The 21,413-nt window shown below is 47.8% G+C and overlaps 1 protein-coding gene across 6 annotated transcripts in view; it reads left to right on the top strand.

Moving 5' to 3' along the window:
• The window catches only part of DIP2A (DIP2 acetate--CoA ligase A), an 879,263-nt gene that overhangs the window by 749,503 nt on the left and 108,347 nt on the right, over positions 1–21,413 (top strand). For all 6 annotated transcript variants that reach the window (XM_085645155.1, XM_085645153.1, XM_085645151.1 and 3 more), the window contains one exon: positions 12,370–12,540. In XM_085645155.1, the coding sequence (XP_085501281.1) occupies positions 12,370–12,540 (171 nt within the window). The remainder of the gene's footprint in view (positions 1–12,369; positions 12,541–21,413) is intronic.

Raw genomic sequence — 21,413 nt, 5'->3', positions numbered from 1 at the left:
TGACCAGGAGCCCAGCTCCCAAAGCCGCGTGGCTTGCTAGTCAGCAGCCACCAACCAAGGCCCCCCTATCCCTCATAGGATAACATTGGGCCTAACTCTCTGCACCCCGCCGCCCTAGAGTCGCTGAGGGTGAACCAACTGTACCTGCCTGACCCTGGGGGACCCCTGAGTTTATGCCCAGAACCTCAACTCTGCAAGTCGAGTACTTACCCTTAAACCGATAACTCTATTTTCTTCATAGTGTAACATTGACTGGCTTTTTCCTGAAATTTCTTCTAAGTGTGGACTTTTCAAATCTTAAAATATTCACCAAAAATCAGCCGAGTAACAAAAACGAAAATGCTCACCTGCTCTTAGGTGAGCTCCCAGTGCTGGATCTTGGTGCCCAGCACTGACTCTGAAAAATACTTACAACTGTACTTACCAGTATCCCAATTTTCTCCCATAGGAAATCATTGACTGTTTTTCTGTGAAATTTCTTGTGTGTCAATTTCTGCAATCTTTAAATATTCTTTAAAAATCGTATAATATCTGAAAACGTAATTGCTTACCTGTTTTGGATAAAGGTCCCAGTACTGAGTCTAGGCACCCAGTACTGGATTACAAAAGTAACGAGAACATACTGTACCTGCAACTTGAATTTTCTTCCACAGGGAATCATTGACTGTTTTCTTTGAAATATTTTCTAAGTGTCAACTTTTAAAATAGCTAAATATTGTTTAAAAATCATCACAGTAATTAAGTCGACTTTCATCACTTGATTCTAAGTACTGACCCAGGACTGAATCTAGGATCCAGTCCTGGAATTCCCAAAGTAATCCTAAAAGTAATCTGTGGCAATTAACATGAAACTTCCATTGAACTCAATGTATTATTGTGTTTAAAATAGTGTTGCCTATTGCAACCACTTGTAACTGTTTACAAAAGTCAATTGCATATTGCAAAAGTATTTATATAAAGCATCTCATTCTGAGAAAGTATATTTTAATTCCAATTGTTGGTTCTAAAATAAAACAAGCATATATTTTTTATATATAAACCATTGGCCTAGAGTTCAGTTATTGGGTGTGTGAGACCATTTGCTGACTGAGTGTGTACAACAAATGCTTTACACTGTCATCTGATACTGCCTTACTGCTCGACCAAGCTACCACTTTGGAGAGTAAGGTTATATCTAACTATAGCCTCTGCCAAGCCTCTGGGGACTGTGGACTCTCTACACCCTGTACCTATTTGGGAACAGTATATACAGAGCCACTTTCTGACAACCACCTATCCTACAACTTCCCAACTTACCTCTCAAAGTGGTGGTCGCACCTGAAGAATCTTCGTCCCCGAGCTTGCAGCCTTTGTTTGTCACGGAGCTTCTCCATTGAAATCCATTGAGCGCCCGTCTGCTCAAAAGCACCCTGCACCCAGCCGCTGAGTGCCCCTGGCAGTGGAACCTCTATCCTAATCTACTTCCTCACATGCCCTGAGTACGTGACCAGGAGCCCAGCTCCCACAGCCGCGTGGCCTGCTAGCCGTCCGCCTTATAGGATAACATTGGGCCTAAGTCTCTCTGCACCCGGCTGCCCCTGTGCCGCTGAGGGTGTAACAACTGTACCTACCTGACCCTGGGAGGCCCCTGAATCTATGCCCAGAACCTTAACTCTGCCAGTTGAATACTTACCCAAAAGCCGATAACTCACTTTTCTACCATAGGGTAACATTGACTGGTTTCCCTTGGAAATTCTTCTAAGTGTTGAGATCTGATAGAGACTACTAGCCGCAGATGCCTTCATGTAGAATTATCCCCAGGCGTGAGACTGGATCCGGAAACTTTTTGCCACAGCATCCCTGCGCACCAGTGGCGGGGCGACATCATGCGACTCCGCCCAGGCGTCGTCTGCGTATGTGACGTCAGCGAGGTCACATAAGACCAGGCCCGGAGCACCCACGTCAGTTTTTTTGGCCTTTTCCGCGTGTAAATTGGATCTGATCCTTGCTACGGTCCTGTTAGGCCCTTTTTTCTTCAAATTTTTAGTGGAACAGTATGCGAATGCCTTTGGGCTTTAAGACTTGCACGTCTTATGGGCATCTTATGTCAGCGACGGACCCTTACCTCATTTGTATGTGGTGTTTGGGGGAGGATCAAGGCACCACAGACTGTACACAGTGCCAACAGTTGAAGCGGGAGCGTCGGATGAAACTTCTCTCGGCGCGTCTCTCCATGTCGACGTCCTCCCCTCGGTCTGCTTCGTCGGACGGCTTCAGACTTGGTCGTGGTCGTCGTCCTCGCCTTTCTCCGATGTCACGTGAGCATCGCTCCCCTGTGCGTAAGTGTCGCAGTTTGTCCCCGGGGACTGGTTTCTGGCCTCCCGGGGGTGTGGACTCTCCGCGGGTGATGCGGCCCCGCGTGTCGTCCTATCCACCGTTTCAAGAGTCCAAATGGAGACATACGCGGCAGCTTTGCAGGCCTCGCTGGCGTCTCCTCCTCCATCCCCTCCTGGGGCATCAGCGGATCCCTCGCTCTGCGCAGGGCTCTCTGCGGCGCCGTCGGTGGCTCCGGCCCCAGCGCGGACTGGTTCGTATCCAGGCTTGGAGGATGTGGTACTGTTGGGGTGCGGCCTCTCTGGGGCACCTCCTTCAGGCCACGGCATCTCTGCCTCACCGCAAACTCCTGCGGGGGTCCCTGTGGTGTCACGGGAGGTCGCCGGGGCTCGGGTCGCATCCCCGAGCTCCACTCGCTCCTTTGACAGGGTGGCCCTGTCTAAGGCTGAGGTGACGCCGCTACGGCGCCAGCAGCAGCTGGACCGTGCGGAGCCACGGAGGTCGGTGGACCCTCCTCGTCCCGCTCCAGGTCGAGACCGAGGGGAGACTTCTGGTGCCTCGGGCACCTCTCGTCTCTACATTCAGGTGGCTGCCTCGTCGGAGGGCGAGTCGGAGGTGGAATCATCCCTGGCGCCGCCGCATGGGTTGCCGAGTGATCTTCGCCTTATTCTGGGCCACGGCTGTCGGAGGGCTTCGTGGCACTCCCCAGGCCCGTCTCGTTCCCCCACGCAGGTGGCTGCCTCGGCGGGGGTCGGGTCGGCATCACTCCGGCGCCGCCCTGGAGCCGATGCGGCTCCAGCTCTACTCCGTTCCCAGGTGCGTGGTGATTTGGAGGTCCCTTGTCCGGCGATGCCGGCTGGTGGCGACGTCCTACCTCAGGCAGCGGATTCTACGGCTCCGTGCAGGGGTCGTACCGCGGATTCGTCTTCGGACGCTCCTTCTCCGGAGGCATGGATATTGGTGTCGTCCTCCCCGGAGACTGGTCGCCGTGTGGTGTCTTTTTCACCGGCGTCGAAGGAAGGCTCCCCGCCCTTCCTGGGGCAGAGGTGTTCGTCGGAAGAGCGGCAGGTCCCTCATTCTTCGGCTCCTTCTGAGTTCCAGGTCTGGCTCTTGCCTGCCCCGCTTGGCCTCGAGGACGGCCGCCTTAGTTCGCAGCCGTTGCCCACGGAGGAGCTGATTTCTCCACCCCGGTGCCCGTCCTTAGGAAGGCAGGTGCAGCCTTCGCTCACGTGGTGTCCACGGCTGTGGGGATCCTGCACAAGGGTGATCCGGTAGCTCACTTTCCGACGGACCATCTATTGGAGGTCCTCCACCAGGGCTCTGGTGGGAGGGAAATTCTACTCCCCTTTGAAGGTTCGCTCCTTTCTTCCCTGATGGGGCTTGGAAGCGTCCTGCCTCAGGGGACCCTGTGCCTTAGCATCTTCTGCACCGGCACCTCCGAGCGCCGCGTGACCCGGCGTGTCTTTCCCTTCACCCCTGAGCCGCCAGCCCCCTTTTGCGGACTGCTTTTCCCTCCCTGCCGCCGCTGTTGACTCCACCGTCCCGAGAGGCCCGCTGGCTGGACTCTTGGGGACGCAACATGTTCGCCTCAACCAGCGCAGCCCTGCGGGCCCTTAACACTTTGTGTGTGCTGGCTAGGGCCTGCTCCTGTTTGTGGGACTCGGCGGAGTCTCTGGGATCTGCAGCGTCCCAGGAGTCTGGCCTGGTGGACTTACAGCATCATGCATTGGATGGCCGGGAGCTTGCGGCGTTTATTCTCCGCTCCAGACATCTCGGAGGTGCTGGGCTGGGCCATGGCTTCCTCAGTCACTCTCCGTCGCCATGCTTGGCTTCAGGATGGAGTATTCCCTGAGAATATTCGGGAGCGACTCATCGACCTTCCGTTTGATGGCAGCCTGTTGTTTCATGCCCTGGCCGACACCGCCATCCAAAGGCTCTTGGCAGGGCTCCGTCCTCCTCCGCCTTATCCTCCTCCTCCTCCTCCTCCTCCTCCTCCTCCTCCGTCCCCTCTTCAGTGACTTCTGAGTTGGGTTGAGTCTGGGCCTTCTTAGGCCGGCTGTTCTGACTGTTCAGTGTGTTTTCTCGCCGTTTTAGTCCTTCCTTGGGACTTTGGCATTGTTGACTGCTGGACGGCGCTTGTGTTGATTTTGTGTGATTCTGCAGGAGTTGTTGGGCAGACTTGGCTCTAAGATTGTGTCTTCTGCTTTGTTTGGGCTGCTTGTCAAGCCTTCAGCGGGGGTGTTTCTTTCCCCGTGGCTCTTTTGGTTTTTCCTCTGCGGCGGAAGTTCTTCCAAAGAGGGTTCCCATATCTTGGGACTTAACATACCCTATGTGTGGTAGTGGTAGCTGTCGTATGGCTTGCGCTCTGCTAGAGGGTTCTGGTCGCCTTGGGTGCCTGTTCTCCATGGCGTTTAGGTAGGTTGCTTTTGCTTCCTGAGGTCGTGCACGCGGCCACTCGTGGTGGCCGGGGCACCTCCTCCTCTCTCTGCTCCTGTCCTGTATTCTGGGATGATCCTGTGTTCTCCCTTGCTAGGCGTCGCCTACTTGGCCTTCCTCGGACTGTTCTTCTTGCTTCTGGCTTTGACTGCCGGCACTGTTCTGGCTGGCAGGCTGCTTTCCATCTGGAGTGGGTTCGCTTTCTTTTCCCTAGTTTTCTTGGGTCCTCTAGGCTTCTTCTTCCTCTTCTTCCGCTTTCCTGTCTTGGCATTGGGCGGAAGCTGTGTTGCCTTGTGAGGAGAGTGGGGTGCTTCAGCCTCTCAGTCCTTGCCCTTGGTTCCTCTGCTGTGAGTGTACGGGCCTCTTCCGCCTTCTTTCTTTCCTGCATCCTCTTGGGATCAGTGTTGTTCTGCTTGTGGGGGATCCCTGGCCTGGCAGGGACGAGGTTTTACCTGGTCCACAGCTCTGGTCCCCTGTGGGGCCCTCTGTTCTGCATTGGCTGGTGGGGTCCTTTTGCAGACCCTCCTTCCCAGGGGGCATTGCTTGGGTATCTATGCTACGTGAAGGAATCTGCGGCTATTAGTCTCTGTCAGATGTACGAGTTACTTACCTTTGGTAACGATGTATCTGGTAGAGACAATTCTAGCCGTAGATTCCTTCACGGCCTGCCCTTCCTCCCCTAATCTGCGAGGACCCTTGGGTTGGTCTTCGGTACTCGCTTCCCAGTGGGGGGCTGTGTCTCCTGTGAGTGTCTTCCTTGTTCTTGCGGGTGCCTCCGTCTGGGGGCGGTTCATTCCTCCTTTGGTCCTTGGAGGATGGGGTTCCGGTGCTCCGCTGCTCTGGCTACTCCGAGTTTTGGGGGGATTGCTTTCTATCCCTGTCCTCCTTTCCCTCCCTTCCTTCCATTGCTATCCTCTGATTAAGGGTCATCTGCCCTTGTCTTGCTCTTGTCCCTTGTAGGTGGTTGCCCTCTAGGTTGGGGTGGCTTGGGGGTTTGTTGTCCCTAACTGTCTTGGGACTGGTCCTATTCCTTGCTCAGGATGGGGGGAGCGGGGGTCTTCCTATGTGAGCCATGACTTTTACGCCTGTTCTTGCCTCCGGGGCACAGGAATGGGAGCTGGCAGGGTGACTGCGCAAGTTTCTGCTTGTTCTTCTTTCCCTGCCATTGGGTTCTGCGGTGTTGGCACTACCCTGGTGGTGGTGTTAGTCACCATTTCTTTCCAATTTTTCTGCTCTTCGCGCACTGTTCCCATGCTTCCACAGTTTTTATCTGGTGGTTCCGCGTTGTGGTGCGGAAAAGTTCTCTGGAGAAAACTGACGTGGGCGCGCCGGGGCGGGTCTTGTGTGACCTCGCTGACATCACGTACGCGGACGATGCCTGGGCGGAGCTGCGTGATGTCGCCCTGCCCCCGGCGCACAGGGATGCTGTGGCAAAAGGTTTCCGGATCCAGTCTCACGCCTGGGGATAATTCTTTGGCTAGAATAGTCTCTATCAGATACATCGTTACCGAAGGTAAGTAACTCATACTTTTGAAACTTTAAAAATATTCACTAAAAATCAGCCAATCAACGAAAACGAATTTACTCACCTGCTGTCAGGAGAGATCCCAGTGCTGGATCTTGGTGCCCAGCACTGACCCTGCAAATTAATTACAACCGTACTTACTGCTAACTTGATTTTCCTCCATAGGTAATATTGCCTGGTTTTTGTCAGAAATTCTTCCAAGTGTCGATTTTTGAAACTTACAAATATTCCTTAAAAATGGCCTGTATAACAAAAAACGCTTGTCCAACTGTTTACAGGAGCTGCACCAGTGCTGGATCCAAGATCCAACACTGAGTTAGAAAAAGTAAGGATAACCCTACTTACCTGCCAAGTGAATTTCCTCCCATAGGATAACATTGGTGATTCTATGTGAAAAAGTTTCCAAGTGTCAACTTTTAAAATACAATAATATTCCTTAAAAATCATAACTGTAACCAAAACGTTTTTACTCAACTGTTTACAGGAGATGTCCCAGGACTGAATCTAGGATCCAGTCCTGTGGTAAGAAAAGTAATCCAAAAAGTAATCATTTGCATTTAACTAGAAATTCCCATTGAGCTCAATGTATAATTGTGTTTGAAATTGTGTTGCCCATTGCAACAAATGTATCTATTGCATTCAAAAGTCTATTGCCTTGAAAGTATTTATCTAAAGCATCTCATTCTGAGAAAGTATATATTGATACCTATTGTTGGTTCTAAAATAAAACAACTATATATTTTGATACAAAACCATTGGCCTAGAGTTCAGTTCGAGTGTGTGAGAGCATTTGCTGACTGAGTGTGTACAACGAATGCTTTACACTGTCCTCTGATACTGCCTTACTGCTCGACCAAGCTGCCACTTTAGAGAGTAAGGTTATATCTAACTTTAGCCTCCGGGCACTGTGGACTCTGTGCACACTGTACCTATTTGGGAACAGTATATACAGAGCCACTTTCTTACACTAATCACATGACATCTATCGGGGATTGCCTTCAAGGGGTCTGCACCACTTGCAAGCAGATCACCTCAGACCAGTGGGTGCTAGACGCGTCATGGTTAATATTTGATGCTCGCTTCCTCTCCTCCCAACATCCCACTCGCAGACACATCCTCTCCCAACAGCACTAACTCCTACTTCGGAAAGAGATGCACGCTGCACTCTTCAAGGGTGCTACAGAGACTGCCATCACACCTACAAGTCACTGGGGTGTATTCCCTCTACTTTCTCATTACCAAGGACAGTTCCCACAGGCCCTTTCTAGAACTCCGGTTCCTAGACGAGTACATCCTGTCAGAACACTTAGCCATGCTCACTTCAGAAGATGTCATATCACTACTGCAACAAGACAACTTCATGACTGCCCTCGACCTCAAAGATGCCTACTTCCACATTACAATTTACCCAGCCTACTGTCACTACCTGCTGTTTGTGGTAAGTGGCAAATATAATCAATTCATGGTGCTGCTGTTCGGTGTCACCATCGCCCCCAGAGTTATTACAAAGTATTTCGCAGTGATAGCAACATACCTACAGCACAAGGGCATCCACATGTTCCTTACCTGGATGACTGGCTGATCAAGAGTGCAAATCACCACCAGTTCTCGCACATACTTAGACCACCTTCTACGCGACTTGGGCTTTACCATCAAGGACACCAAGTTCCACCTCCAACCCCTTCAGATTCAGCCCTATCTAGGGGCTGTCCTCAACTCAATGATGGGAAGGGCCTATCCAAGTACTGCAAGGGTGCAAGCCTTCCAGGCGTTGCTTCCTTTTTTTCAGCCAGACCACTGGGTCACAGTCAGAACAGTCATGTGCCTCCTCTGGATGATGGCCTCATGCATTGCCATAGTTCTCTACGCCAGGTTATACATGAGCCCGTTGCAAGAATGCTTAGCTCAACAGTTGTCTCAAGCGGAGGTTCACTGGGAAGATCTAGTGTTGGTTGGGAGCAGCACCTATTGCTCTATGCAGTGGTGGAACAGCAGCAACCTGTTGCAGGGGTGGCCCTTTCTCGCCCTCATTCTGCACACCACCGTCACAACAGACTCCTCCCTGATGGCGTGGGGGATGCATTTACAGGACCTAACTGTCCAAGGTCAGTGACCACCCTTTTCACCTGGGTCCCCCCATCAATTACCTAGAACGTTTGGCTTTTCACCTAGCACTGAAAGCCTCACATTGTCACATGGTGAGCAAAGTAGTGATCATAAATACAGGCAACATGACTGCCATGGACTATCTACAAAGGCAAGACAACACTTTCTCTCCTCAGCTGTCTGCATGAGCTCTGACCATTTGATGGTGAGCTTTCCGCCACAGAGTCTATCTGCTTGTGAAGTACCTTCTGGAAGTGGACAACAAATCTGCAGACCTCAGCAGGATGCAGCAACAAGTCCACAAGTGGGAACTACATTTGCATGTCCTCCTCCAGTACTTCTGCGGTTTCTCAAAATGGACCTTCACCACCCCTGAAAACTAAAAATACCCAAGCTTCACCTTCAGGTACTCCTAGTCCATTGGCAATGCACTATGTATGAACTGATCCGGGACATTTGCCTATGCTTTTTCGTCTCTCCCACTTCTTCTGTTCATGGTTCGTAGGCTTCAGCAGACGTCTCTCACCTCATCCTGGTGGGTCCCACATGGGTCAGACAGCCCTGGTTCACTACCCTTCTTGAACTCTGTGGATCCACATGAGTGGCTCCCCGATAGACCGGACCTTCTCACGCAGAGCATTGGAGAAATCTGATACCCCCGACCCCTAAACCCTCAACCTTGCGATTTGGCACTTGAGGTCATAGGGTTTAGTTATCTAAACCTTCCTTTGGAATGCATGGACATTCTTAAGGAAGCCTGCAGGCAACTACCCATGCCTGCTATGTAGAAACAATTCATCCATTACAGCCTGTCATGGCACATTGACCCTTTGGCAGCAAGTGTCCAAGACATTGTCTGTTACCTTCCACACTTGCAGGCATGTGGCCTCGCCTACACTTCCATTCAGCTCCACTTAGCTACAGTGAGTGCCTACCTTCAAAATAGGGAACACATATCCCTCTTTGTGATCCCTGTTATCAAAGCTTTTATGGAAGGTCTTAAATTAATTATTCCTCCAAGGGTGCCCCGGCCCTGTTTGTAAGTTAGACCAGTTTTCTTTTCCCAACCATATTCAGCTGTAGAAAGGACTCTCCATAGGTCTTCTGCATCTGATTCCTGCGGGCAACTATAAGGAAGAGCTAGTTTTTTGTTTCTGTACATTCTCCACTTGGCTAAATCAGGCTTTCAGTTCTTCTCTGTAAGGTATACCAGGCAACTATTGTAGCTGTTGAAAGTGTGACTCTTTGGTCTCATTTTAATGGTTTGTGTAATAAATATTACTGAAGGTTTTAAAATGTTCCAGGTAGGAGACCTTCTATTCCATAGAAGCTTTTTATTTTGTTCGCACATTGAGGAGTTCCACCTCTTTGAGAAGATGAATATTTATCTCTACTGAATCTTCCTTCAGAAAACACTAAAATGTGGCTTTCTGTCCAGAGCCAGTGAGTTTCAAGCGTAATGCTTTTCGAAACCACATGCTGTGCTGCATAGAAATAAGGCACCTTTAAGGATACAGCCATCCTTTATCCCTAAAGTGGTCTCGTATCTCCATGTCAATCAATTCATATTTATTTCCACCTTCATTTAAAATCCTTGGAAGGGTGGTTCTATGGTCACAATTAATTTCTCAAGCAGAATTGTGGATGGATGCTGTTATGTATGGCCTGTGCTCAGAGCCTTGTGATGTCATTGCCAATTTCAGGAGAGTTACCAGAATGAGAGGCATCTACACTCAGTTTACGTGGCCTAGTGTTTGGAGGGGAGCTCCTGTTCCCGTTCAGTGTTGTTCATGTAGAGACCACACATTACCTGATATACACACATTGGAACAGGATGGCAGCAGTAATCTGGATTACAGCAATGGAGTCCGACCTCAGATCTGTTGCTCTTCCTCCAGTTAGCAATGGGAAAACTGGCCAGTTGAGTAAATGGTCAGTGCAGTTTTTGGTCCAGAGGAGGGGACCATGTCTCTTTGAAATAATGGGTTGTTGTGAAGCACCCTATAACAGTATGCAGGTTGTTTCGGGAAGCCTTCTTACAAATGACTCATGGGTGGGGGGGTTTTGAACAGCATGCCCTGTAAACTTTTGTAGAGGCTTCCAAAAGAGCTGCTGCACCCACCACCCCCCAAAATATCCTCCCTCTACAATTGGAGAATTTCAACGAACAGAAGTAAGTACCAGACCCAAAGAGTGAGAAAGTTCACAAGCAGACTTGCTAAAGGGGGTAACACGTCTCGCAGAGCAAAGTGGTGCTTTCCGAAAATAAAAGTAATGACCAACATGCATGTTCCACTTGGATGTAAGATGCAGGCAACCAGTACTAGGCTGTTCAATGGAGAAGCCAGGGCATTAAAAGAAAGCAGGAAGAGAGAAGAACTTGCAACCAGGCTGGTGGCAGTGGGCATTTGTGCAGCCAGCACCACACTGGAATAACAAAACAAAGTTTGAAGGTAGTAAAATGCCAAACACAGTTAATCTGAGTATGTTGACTATGATAGATTAAGTCTTTGTAGAACGTATAGAGCAAGATTTGTAAACATTTTTGACAAATCAGATGAACATTGGCCAAAACTGTTAGCCCGCACATGCCAAGCGAAGCATTGGCCACTGTTTAAAAGGATAAACTAGGGACAGTGCTGGTCACACAGTTGAATACAATTAAATTAAAGTGTGTTCTTAAAGTCATTACTATGAAAAAGGAGATCAGATATAAAGACAAGGGTTCCTTTTTATTTATAACATTGTGCCTTGGTTCTTGGGACTCTAAGATGTTTGGAGTTCCTTGTGTGACTTAAAATTTGAGGCATCAGATTAGTGTTCAGCTAAATGTTGGTTCCAATATTCCAAAATGGGGGGATTGTGTTTAATAAAGTGGGGACAGCCAAGGAGTTTTAACCTAGTTTAGGAATGAGGCCAATCCAATGTACCTACAAAAAAGGTGGTGGGAGGTGAAAGTTTGTGTGTCAGCCAATAGCCTGTACCCTATGAGTGTTGTGGAATTATGATGCTGTTAGTTAGTTGAGGTCCTTGAAACACTATTGTGGGATTAACCTGCCGCTTCCCATACCTGTAGCTAATACTCTGATATGTCAATGGGATAGGTTTGGCGTCCTGGATGTTCCATACATTCTCCACGACCCTCCCATTCTGTTGTGGTTTTAACCGCTTAAGTTGTTCCTAACATAATTTTTGGGGAGCCATTTCAGACTTTCTTAGCAGAATTTCTTCCATTTCCAGTAGCAGACTGCTTCAAGAATGGGGAATAATAGCCTAACCGTTCCATGCAGGGGTAGGACCGTGTCTGGCAGATTTGGGGCCACAATTGCCCGTGTACTCAATCATTCTGGTCAGTTGTTCTTTGCTTTCTCAGGTTTCTGGCTCTGCAGGCTATCTGTGTGGAATTGCTGGGCCTTCAAAGAATGGCATTAGAGCTTGCATGTAGAAGCTGCATGACTGTTGTCACACGGACAAAGGCAGCACGAAGGTGAACCAACATCTTGTGCTCCACCCACAACGCACAGGGACACATCAGCTTATAACGGAACACCATAATCACATTGTAAACAGGCCACATCTCACAACCCACCCGAATTATGGAGGAAGAAGTGAAGTTCTCCAATTCCACAGGGGTTTTTACACAGAGCGGTTCGGTGGACACGAGCCTGAGTTACAAGTGAAAAAACGTGTGCCCCATGCTAGACCCCACAATCACCATCTTCTCCATATCCAAGTGAGGTGGCAGTAACCAGCAACCACTATGCATCAGTGAGTAATTCCATAACCAGAAAAGAGTTGTGTTTTTCTATTACAGCAACAGAATCGTAGAGCACCCTTAGTGGACCCTCACTGTCAAATCCATTGAAGTTTAACAGGGCAAATCAAAAAATGTCACATTGGGCAGGATAGTACAGAGTTCCTTTCCATGTGAGGATAGTCTGTTTCTGCAGCTATTAATAATGTGCAGTTTTCTTTCTTTCATTGCCTAGGTGAAAGGAGTGAACCTTTCGTGTGTGAGGACATGCATGGTGGTAGCAGAGGAGCGGCCGAGAATTGTGCTGACTCAGTCATTCTCCAAAATCTTCAAGGATCTAGGCCTGTCAACTCGTGCTGTGAGCACCACCTTTGGATGCCGGGTGAATGTGGCCCTTTGTTTACAGGTGAGAATTGACACCAAAATTCAATGTTCCTCAGTAGGGTATGCCACTGGTGAATAAAGCAAACAAAAGTGTGCCTTGATATATAGTGCATGGAAGATTGTAGTTCCACCCTCCTCTCTTAGTTCCTGAACCATAATACTGTGAAGTGTGCTAGGAATTGTGCAGTATTCCTTATGTTAAACTGAATATTCTCTGATCAGTTTCTGCTTCCACTGCTCTTATTGTAATGCTAAGAGCCCATCACTGCATTCATTCCCAATCTATTCTGGGAAATCTGCCTTCTGTTAACCTTTGGTTTACCTGCATTAGTTATACTATTGCTACGCACGCTTTCTTAATAGCTAAATGTAGGTACCTTGCCATCTAATGGTTTAAAAAAATATATATTTTGCTTGAAGATATCATTTATTCCTACACCATGTCATACACAAGATGCTCACAAACCCTGCATTCATACAAGCCCTTCACCAGTTCATTAAATTCCTTACTCATTTTGCCTCTGTGCGGCAACACTGAGGCAAAACCTATTGGAGTTAAGATAGAAAATGGCTGTCAGTATGTTGCTAAGCAGACAACACGCTACTTTGTTGTGTAAGCTGTAAAGTGTATCCTTCAGCTCATAAAACACAGAATTCCAGTGCAGCAATCTCTTGCCAACCTCACCCTATCCATGGGGACGTACTAGTGGAGAGAAGTGAATCTGTTTACCAATGCCTCCGTTGTGCCTGCACCTCCCTGTCCCACATTCTCCTTTTGAACCCCCCGTGCTCCCTGTTATTCCAAGCTTCACCAGGTACCTGAATCTGATAAACCCCCTGCACACCTTCCAGTTGTTAAGGCCATGTATGAAGCCATGCACGTTATACCAACATGTTTGAGCCCAGCACCTTCATCTCCTCAGACACGAGCATAAAACATGCAGTTCTTTTATGCAGCGGCTTCCCCTTTAAGGCGGAGGAGCACCGCCCGCCACTACCGTAAAATAAAACAAGATTTATTATCCTTTTATTTCAATCTCCCTGGACCCTCCCCCAGTACTCTGAGTCTTGGGTGCGGGTCCAGGAGATAACCGTGCTGATGGGAGAGTGGTGGGCACTCCCTTCACTGCACATGTGGTGTTTGGCTGACCGTCTCAGGCCTGCCAAACCCTTGTGCACAGTGAAGCTCTCTCCAGCCCCAGCTGGGTTGCTGGGACTGGAGAGAGCAGGCACGGGCTCCCAGTCTGCCTGGGAGAGCAAGTTGCCAGCGCTCAGGCCAATATGGATGCTGCTTTCATGCAGCGTCCGGATTTGCCGCAGTGCAGTCTGGGAGCACGTGCCCAGAAAAAAGAAGAGCGCGATGTGGCTGACAGCTGCGGCGTTCAAGCTAAGTTTGTTTAAATGTGTTTATTTATTTTTTGTCCCCCTCTTCTTCACCTCCGGCCCGCCCGCCACTTTGGCAAGGAGTGGGCCACTACTGCTTTATGGTGTTTTAAATTACCGAATCTGCAGCCAGACATTGTCAGTGAGAGAGATCTGTTCACATAGTACCCATCAAAACCAGTTCTGGTAATTCCTGGTAAAATAGAGACCCATACACAGTGATGATAATTCATGGTACAATCCTGACCCCAACACAATGATGGCAATCTATGGCAACATGCTAGCTCTGGTTCAGTTATGGTAATTTCTGGCAGCATTCTGGTACTGACACAATGGTGGTAATCTGTGGTGCTATTTTCGGTAATTTTATTATGGCGTAAGGGCACAAACAAATAATTTTGAATGCATTCAAGTTGTCAGGCTCAGAAAAACTAGTGCCAGTGAACATATGTAATGGGTATGTTGGTGTAGAATCTTACCTAACCTGTCCAAAGCCCGAGACACACATCTTTGCCATTGCTCAGGTTTTGGGGAGACTGGATGGACAAGGAGAAACCCATTAACTTTGTAAATGCTTGTTTGAATTGTTTTACTATGTTCTTCCCTCTCTTGTCTTCTTTCAACCCTGGTACCTTTGCATCAAAGTTCTGTATTTAGGCTGTGTAGGTTTCTTTCCCCAACCATTTCCAGCAATTCACCTGCCTAAATGTTATCTCTTGCCTAGCGAGCAGTCATCGGATGCACACCTGCACTCTGTGGGCTGCTATCAGTAGAGTTCCCTGTTGGCCCTTTTGGCTTCCATGTACAGTTAGAGTGAATCTCTAGCGTAGAATGTGTTAAAATTTAGGAGTATAAAGTGAACAGTCCTTCTAGCCATTGGCATAAAAAGATATCCTACCCATGGCCCCTCCACTTTCAATGTAGAGGTCATCACTTTCCTTTGGCCAGTGGTGCCAGATACCCTGGCAAAGTGATAGCAATGGGTTACATAGCCACTTTTCACCAGTGCCAGACAAACCTGTTCATAATGATGTAGTTGAGGGTACAAGGTAGGCACACCCACTTGGGATCTAACCTTTTTCAATCATGGTGACTGTATTACATAGGTAGGTTGAACTCAGCTCCCTGTTTAGGCACAGAGGTTGCAATCTGGCATTGCACTGTAGGATTGAGCACATCCTTCTTTATGGAGATGGTGGTGCAGTCTCATTGCTCTGAGGGATCGAGCAAGTGTTGTGCCAGGGCTTGGCCCTAGGACCAAGTCTCCGTTTGCATGGTGGATAGAGGTCTTCTCCTCTGGGTTCCTTCAGACACATTCTAACCAAGTCAATCTAGCTTCTGACTCCTCTGGTGAGGAAACGTGGACAAGGCTGGCTGGAAAGAATTTGCACAAAATGTTCCCCTCTCTATGACACAAAAAACACAAAGAAGCATTGGCACGAACACCCAATGCAGTCTTAATGGGAGGTTGCTGCTACAATGTAGCTACAGTAGCCTCGAGTATATGGACTATCCTCTCCCTGTCACTGCAGATTTTGGGAGAGCAGAACTTTGTGTCAGACTCCCAGTGCAGCCACAGATTGGGGACCTCCTCGGTCCCTGGTAGTCGTCATTCTATTTTAGGGAATGTGGACTAAATTTGAACAAGTAAAACGGGTTTGATCATTTAGTTGAGGAGCAGCTGAACCTAGACTTGACTCTGTCAGCTCAAGTTACCTTGGACCTAAGTGCAAGCTTTTCCTCTGTTTTCTATACTTGTATCACATTCCATGTTAAATTAAGCGCAGGACAAGGAGACTACTCCAATCCATCCTCTCCTTAGTTTCCAGGGACCACATTGCTGTTCTTAACTTACTTGTGACATCTCCCACCACTTGAACACAAGTCCTAGGCTTCAGCCCATCTTCCTGTAAACTGGCCCCACCCCATTTCCTTGTCTCGGATCCTTTTTATGACTGCTCCATCAGAGACAACTGGTAGCAGGAAGACTCCAACAGATCCTTCTCTTTATTAAGAGGTTTCACTTGGCAGATCCAGTCACTCACCCAGATACGGATCCGGATTCCCATAGTGTAATCCAGGAAGATCTTCATGCCAAGACCTTAGTAGCTCTGTCCTTTAAGGCCATGTCAATCTCACAGAGATTAAGAGGTATCTATGGTGTCGTGGCAGCTTTGACTCTCCCACTAATGCCATTTCTAGCCATTGAGTCCTATGTGCTTTTACCTGTCTTGTTGCGGTAGACCTTTTGTGGGCTATACCAAGAACTTAGTGGTTTTATAGTCAGCCCACTGGTTCCAGTGGCTGGCTTTATTGTCACTCTCAATTGCTTTCTCCTTATTCAGTGCCTTTCCCTTATATTCTTGTGTGTTTCCTCCACTTGAGCCTAGGCTGTTTACCATCTGTTTGTTTGGATCCATCTACTTCTATTTTTTAGAGAAATATGTTTTCTTTTTCGTTAAGCATTCCATGAGAGCGCAAGTGTTTCCTTACTCTCTCCCTCTTGTGTTGTTCCTTTATGCCAAATACCCATCCCTGTACTCCATCTTGCTCTATCGCCATTGTGTGCTGCTCTCTCTCTCTCGTGGTTCTCCCTCTACCAATCCCATCTCTCATGCAGCGTATTGCTCTCTCCCTGTGTGCTGCTTTTCTCCTCCTTTAGCCCTACTCACCCGCCAGCTTAATTTTTATTTTATCACCTCGCCCATACCCCGTTGCTTGCCCCACCCGCTCCTCCATTGTGCGCCAACCCAATGACGTCCTTTTTAGGTCTCGCCTAGGCAGCGATTGCGCTGTCTCTTCTAGACATGCTGTATTCAGGAAATGGGCATAAAGCCCCGCCCACTTTCCGCCAATCTTTTTAATTGGCTTCTGTCCCTGTCCTTTGTAAATGTTGGCTTTCCATTAATCAATAGGCTTAGTAGTCCCTCCTTAGTACCGCCTTGTCTCCTCTTGTAACCTCCCATGAGGACACCCCCTGTTACATGTGTTGTTACTCCCTAGGATTTAATTACAGCCTTGGAGCATTATTTTCACAAAGGGCTACAGGCAGAACACACACTTGGTCATAAGCTAGGCTGGCAGTGGTTACTTTACTCACTAGCACATCTCACATTTATATGACACCTTCTTTAAATGTCCCTTCATCAGCTCCACACAGAGCACAACCTAATCCGGAATTAATATAATAAATATTTTGTCACATTTCAAAGCTACATTTATAATGCCAATAACTTTAACAAATGCGAGACCGATTGCATTTCCAATGCAATAGGTCTCGCATTTGTTAAAGTTAGAGCAGTTGGCGTTGAAAATGACATTGTTTTTTACTTTGCTTTTTTATACCATTGGCAATAGTGCTATGCATATATAATAACTCCACTGCAAATAAAAAAAATAAGTAATAGTAAAAAACATTGTTGTTTTCAATGCCAACGGCTCTAACTTTAACAAATGCTAGACCTATTGCATTGTTTCCGGGCCGCTCCGCTTGTTGAAACATGCTTTAGCGCAAATCAAAATGTATTTTTTATTCACCTTGGTGTCTGCCATTGTGAATCAGGAAATTAAGAAAATGGTGCCCATGTCATTTAGTGGAAGGGGGGTGCCTCCTAAATGATGTGGGTACCAGTAACATCATGGCACATATGTGTGTGTGCACCGGCATGACACTTTTTTTGTTTTGCTGATGCTCCACAACATTGCCAGAAAGCATTGGCCAAGCCAGTAGCTCCTAAAGGTGAGACTTGTTGACTTTGTTGCCGCTTCTTGATAAAGAGAATGCGCCTTCGGATTAGATGTAGGAAATTCCCTTAAATGTTACTTATGTTATACTTTGGTAAATTTAAATCAAACTTTCTTTTTCATGAGCTTATTCAGTTGGAACTGTCACGTGGGTTAAATACCATTCAATATACTACGTGCGCCTGCATCCATGATGCTAAGACTGTATTTTTCAGAGAGAAGAACTTGTCAACGGACACGTTTAGCAATATAACAGACTTACTGGAAACATAATGTTCGAGGCATATGAGCTGCAGATCACACACTTAGCATAGATCGCCATCTGGTGTTGGGCCCGGATGTTTGCACTTGTTTTTGTCCTGGAAAAGTCTTTGGAAGTCACGGGACAGGTGACTCCTCCTTTGGACTATGGTGCGCATGGGCATTGGCTCCATCCTCGGGATTGTTTTTTTCCGCCATCGGGCTCGGATGTGTTTGTCGCGCTCCAGTTCGGAACCGTTACTGATTCCACTTTCAACGCACAATCCTTCACCCTTTTGACGGTATTGTCTCGATCGCAAACCCTAATCATCGCGCATCACTCCAAATCGAAGTCCTCGATTCCGATCATCGACGAAGGCTTTCGGTCCTACCTGGGCCTTGGCTTCTGGCTCATGGAAAGGACGTCATTCAAGAAGTGTCTACAATGTGGGTCGAAGTTTCCCCACACCGATCTGCATGAGGTGTGCAACCTCTGCCTTTCACCAGAGCACGAGGCCAGAGACTGTCCAGCTTGTGCCTCTTTCCGCTCGAAGAAGACCATTCGAGACCCACGCGCGCGAAGAACCATGGCTCGCTCGTCGACATCAATCCCCGACGACATCTTCCAAGAGGGCGTTGACGTGCCGAAGCGAGAGTGGGTCAAAGAAGTCCTTGTCAGCGCCTCAGAAGCAGATGACTCCGTCGAAGAGATCACTCCGGTGCAGCAGGTCGTAAGTAAGAACGTCGACCCCGACCCCCTTCCTGCACCATCGAAAAAGGCTCCGGTCACACCTTCACCTTTGGGCCCAGGTGCACACCGAGAGACTGCTTCCCATGCCCTGCACTCGGGCCCGGCAAAGAAGCCTACTAAGCCTTCAGGCAGCTCAGACTCAAGTCAGCCTGCCGTCGGTTCCGAAACACAATCACTGGCACCGAAAAAGAAACCGCAGTTTAGAGTGAATCTCTAGCGTAGAATGTGTTAAAATTTAGGAGTATAAAGTGAACAGTCCTTCTAGCCATTGGCATAAAAAGATATCCTACCCATGGCCCCTCCACTTTCAATGTAGAGGTCATCACTTTCCTTTGGCCAGTGGTGCCAGATACCCTGGCAAAGTGATAGCAATGGGTTACATAGCCACTTTTCACCAGTGCCAGACAAACCTGTTCATAATGATGTAGTTGAGGGTACAAGGTAGGCACACCCACTTGGGATCTAACCTTTTTCAATCATGGTGACTGTATTACATAGGTAGGTTGAACTCAGCTCCCTGTTTAGGCACAGAGGTTGCAATCTGGCATTGCACTGTAGGATTGAGCACATCCTTCTTTATGGAGATGGTGGTGCAGTCTCATTGCTCTGAGGGATCGAGCAAGTGTTGTGCCAGGGCTTGGCCCTAGGACCAAGTCTCCGTTTGCATGGTGGATAGAGGTCTTCTCCTCTGGGTTCCTTCAGACACATTCTAACCAAGTCAATCTAGCTTCTGACTCCTCTGGTGAGGAAACGTGGACAAGGCTGGCTGGAAAGAATTTGCACAAAATGTTCCCCTCTCTATGACACAAAAAACACAAAGAAGCATTGGCACGAACACCCAATGCAGTCTTAATGGGAGGTTGCTGCTACAATGTAGCTACAGTAGCCTCGAGTATATGGACTATCCTCTCCCTGTCACTGCAGATTTTGGGAGAGCAGAACTTTGTGTCAGACTCCCAGTGCAGCCACAGATTGGGGACCTCCTCGGTCCCTGGTAGTCGTCATTCTATTTTAGGGAATGTGGACTAAATTTGAACAAGTAAAACGGGTTTGATCATTTAGTTGAGGAGCAGCTGAACCTAGACTTGACTCTGTCAGCTCAAGTTACCTTGGACCTAAGTGCAAGCTTTTCCTCTGTTTTCTATACTTGTATCACATTCCATGTTAAATTAAGCGCAGGACAAGGAGACTACTCCAATCCATCCTCTCCTTAGTTTCCAGGGACCACATTGCTGTTCTTAACTTACTTGTGACATCTCCCACCACTTGAACACAAGTCCTAGGCTTCAGCCCATCTTCCTGTAAACTGGCCCCACCCCATTTCCTTGTCTCGGATCCTTTTTATGACTGCTCCATCAGAGACAACTGGTAGCAGGAAGACTCCAACAGATCCTTCTCTTTATTAAGAGGTTTCACTTGGCAGATCCAGTCACTCACCCAGATACGGATCCGGATTCCCATAGTGTAATCCAGGAAGATCTTCATGCCAAGACCTTAGTAGCTCTGTCCTTTAAGGCCATGTCAATCTCACAGAGATTAAGAGGTATCTATGGTGTCGTGGCAGCTTTGACTCTCCCACTAATGCCATTTCTAGCCATTGAGTCCTATGTGCTTTTACCTGTCTTGTTGCGGTAGACCTTTTGTGGGCTATACCAAGAACTTAGTGGTTTTATAGTCAGCCCACTGGTTCCAGTGGCTGGCTTTATTGTCACTCTCAATTGCTTTCTCCTTATTCAGTGCCTTTCCCTTATATTCTTGTGTGTTTCCTCCACTTGAGCCTAGGCTGTTTACCATCTGTTTGTTTGGATCCATCTACTTCTATTTTTTAGAGAAATATGTTTTCTTTTTCGTTAAGCATTCCATGAGAGCGCAAGTGTTTCCTTACTCTCTCCCTCTTGTGTTGTTCCTTTATGCCAAATACCCATCCCTGTACTCCATCTTGCTCTATCGCCATTGTGTGCTGCTCTCTCTCTCTCGTGGTTCTCCCTCTACCAATCCCATCTCTCATGCAGCGTATTGCTCTCTCCCTGTGTGCTGCTTTTCTCCTCCTTTAGCCCTACTCACCCGCCAGCTTAATTTTTATTTTATCACCTCGCCCATACCCCGTTGCTTGCCCCACCCGCTCCTCCATTGTGCGCCAACCCAATGACGTCCTTTTTAGGTCTCGCCTAGGCAGCGATTGCGCTGTCTCTTCTAGACATGCTGTATTCAGGAAATGGGCATAAAGCCCCGCCCACTTTCCGCCAATCTTTTTAATTGGCTTCTGTCCCTGTCCTTTGTAAATGTTGGCTTTCCATTAATCAATAGGCTTAGTAGTCCCTCCTTAGTACCGCCTTGTCTCCTCTTGTAACCTCCCATGAGGACACCCCCTGTTACATGTGTTGTTACTCCCTAGGATTTAATTACAGCCTTGGAGCATTATTTTCACAAAGGGCTACAGGCAGAACACACACTTGGTCATAAGCTAGGCTGGCAGTGGTTACTTTACTCACTAGCACATCTCACATTTATATGACACCTTCTTTAAATGTCCCTTCATCAGCTCCACACAGAGCACAACCTAATCCGGAATTAATATAATAAATATTTTGTCACATTTCAAAGCTACATTTATAATGCCAATAACTTTAACAAATGCGAGACCGATTGCATTTCCAATGCAATAGGTCTCGCATTTGTTAAAGTTAGAGCAGTTGGCGTTGAAAATGACATTGTTTTTTACTTTGCTTTTTTATACCATTGGCAATAGTGCTATGCATATATAATAACTCCACTGC

The sequence above is a fragment of the Triturus cristatus genome, chromosome 3_1 (genome assembly GCF_964204655.1).
Source record: "Triturus cristatus chromosome 3_1, aTriCri1.1, whole genome shotgun sequence".
Classification (NCBI taxonomy): domain Eukaryota; kingdom Metazoa; phylum Chordata; class Amphibia; order Caudata; family Salamandridae; genus Triturus; species Triturus cristatus.
This window is presented reverse-complemented; position numbering and strand designations above follow the sequence as displayed.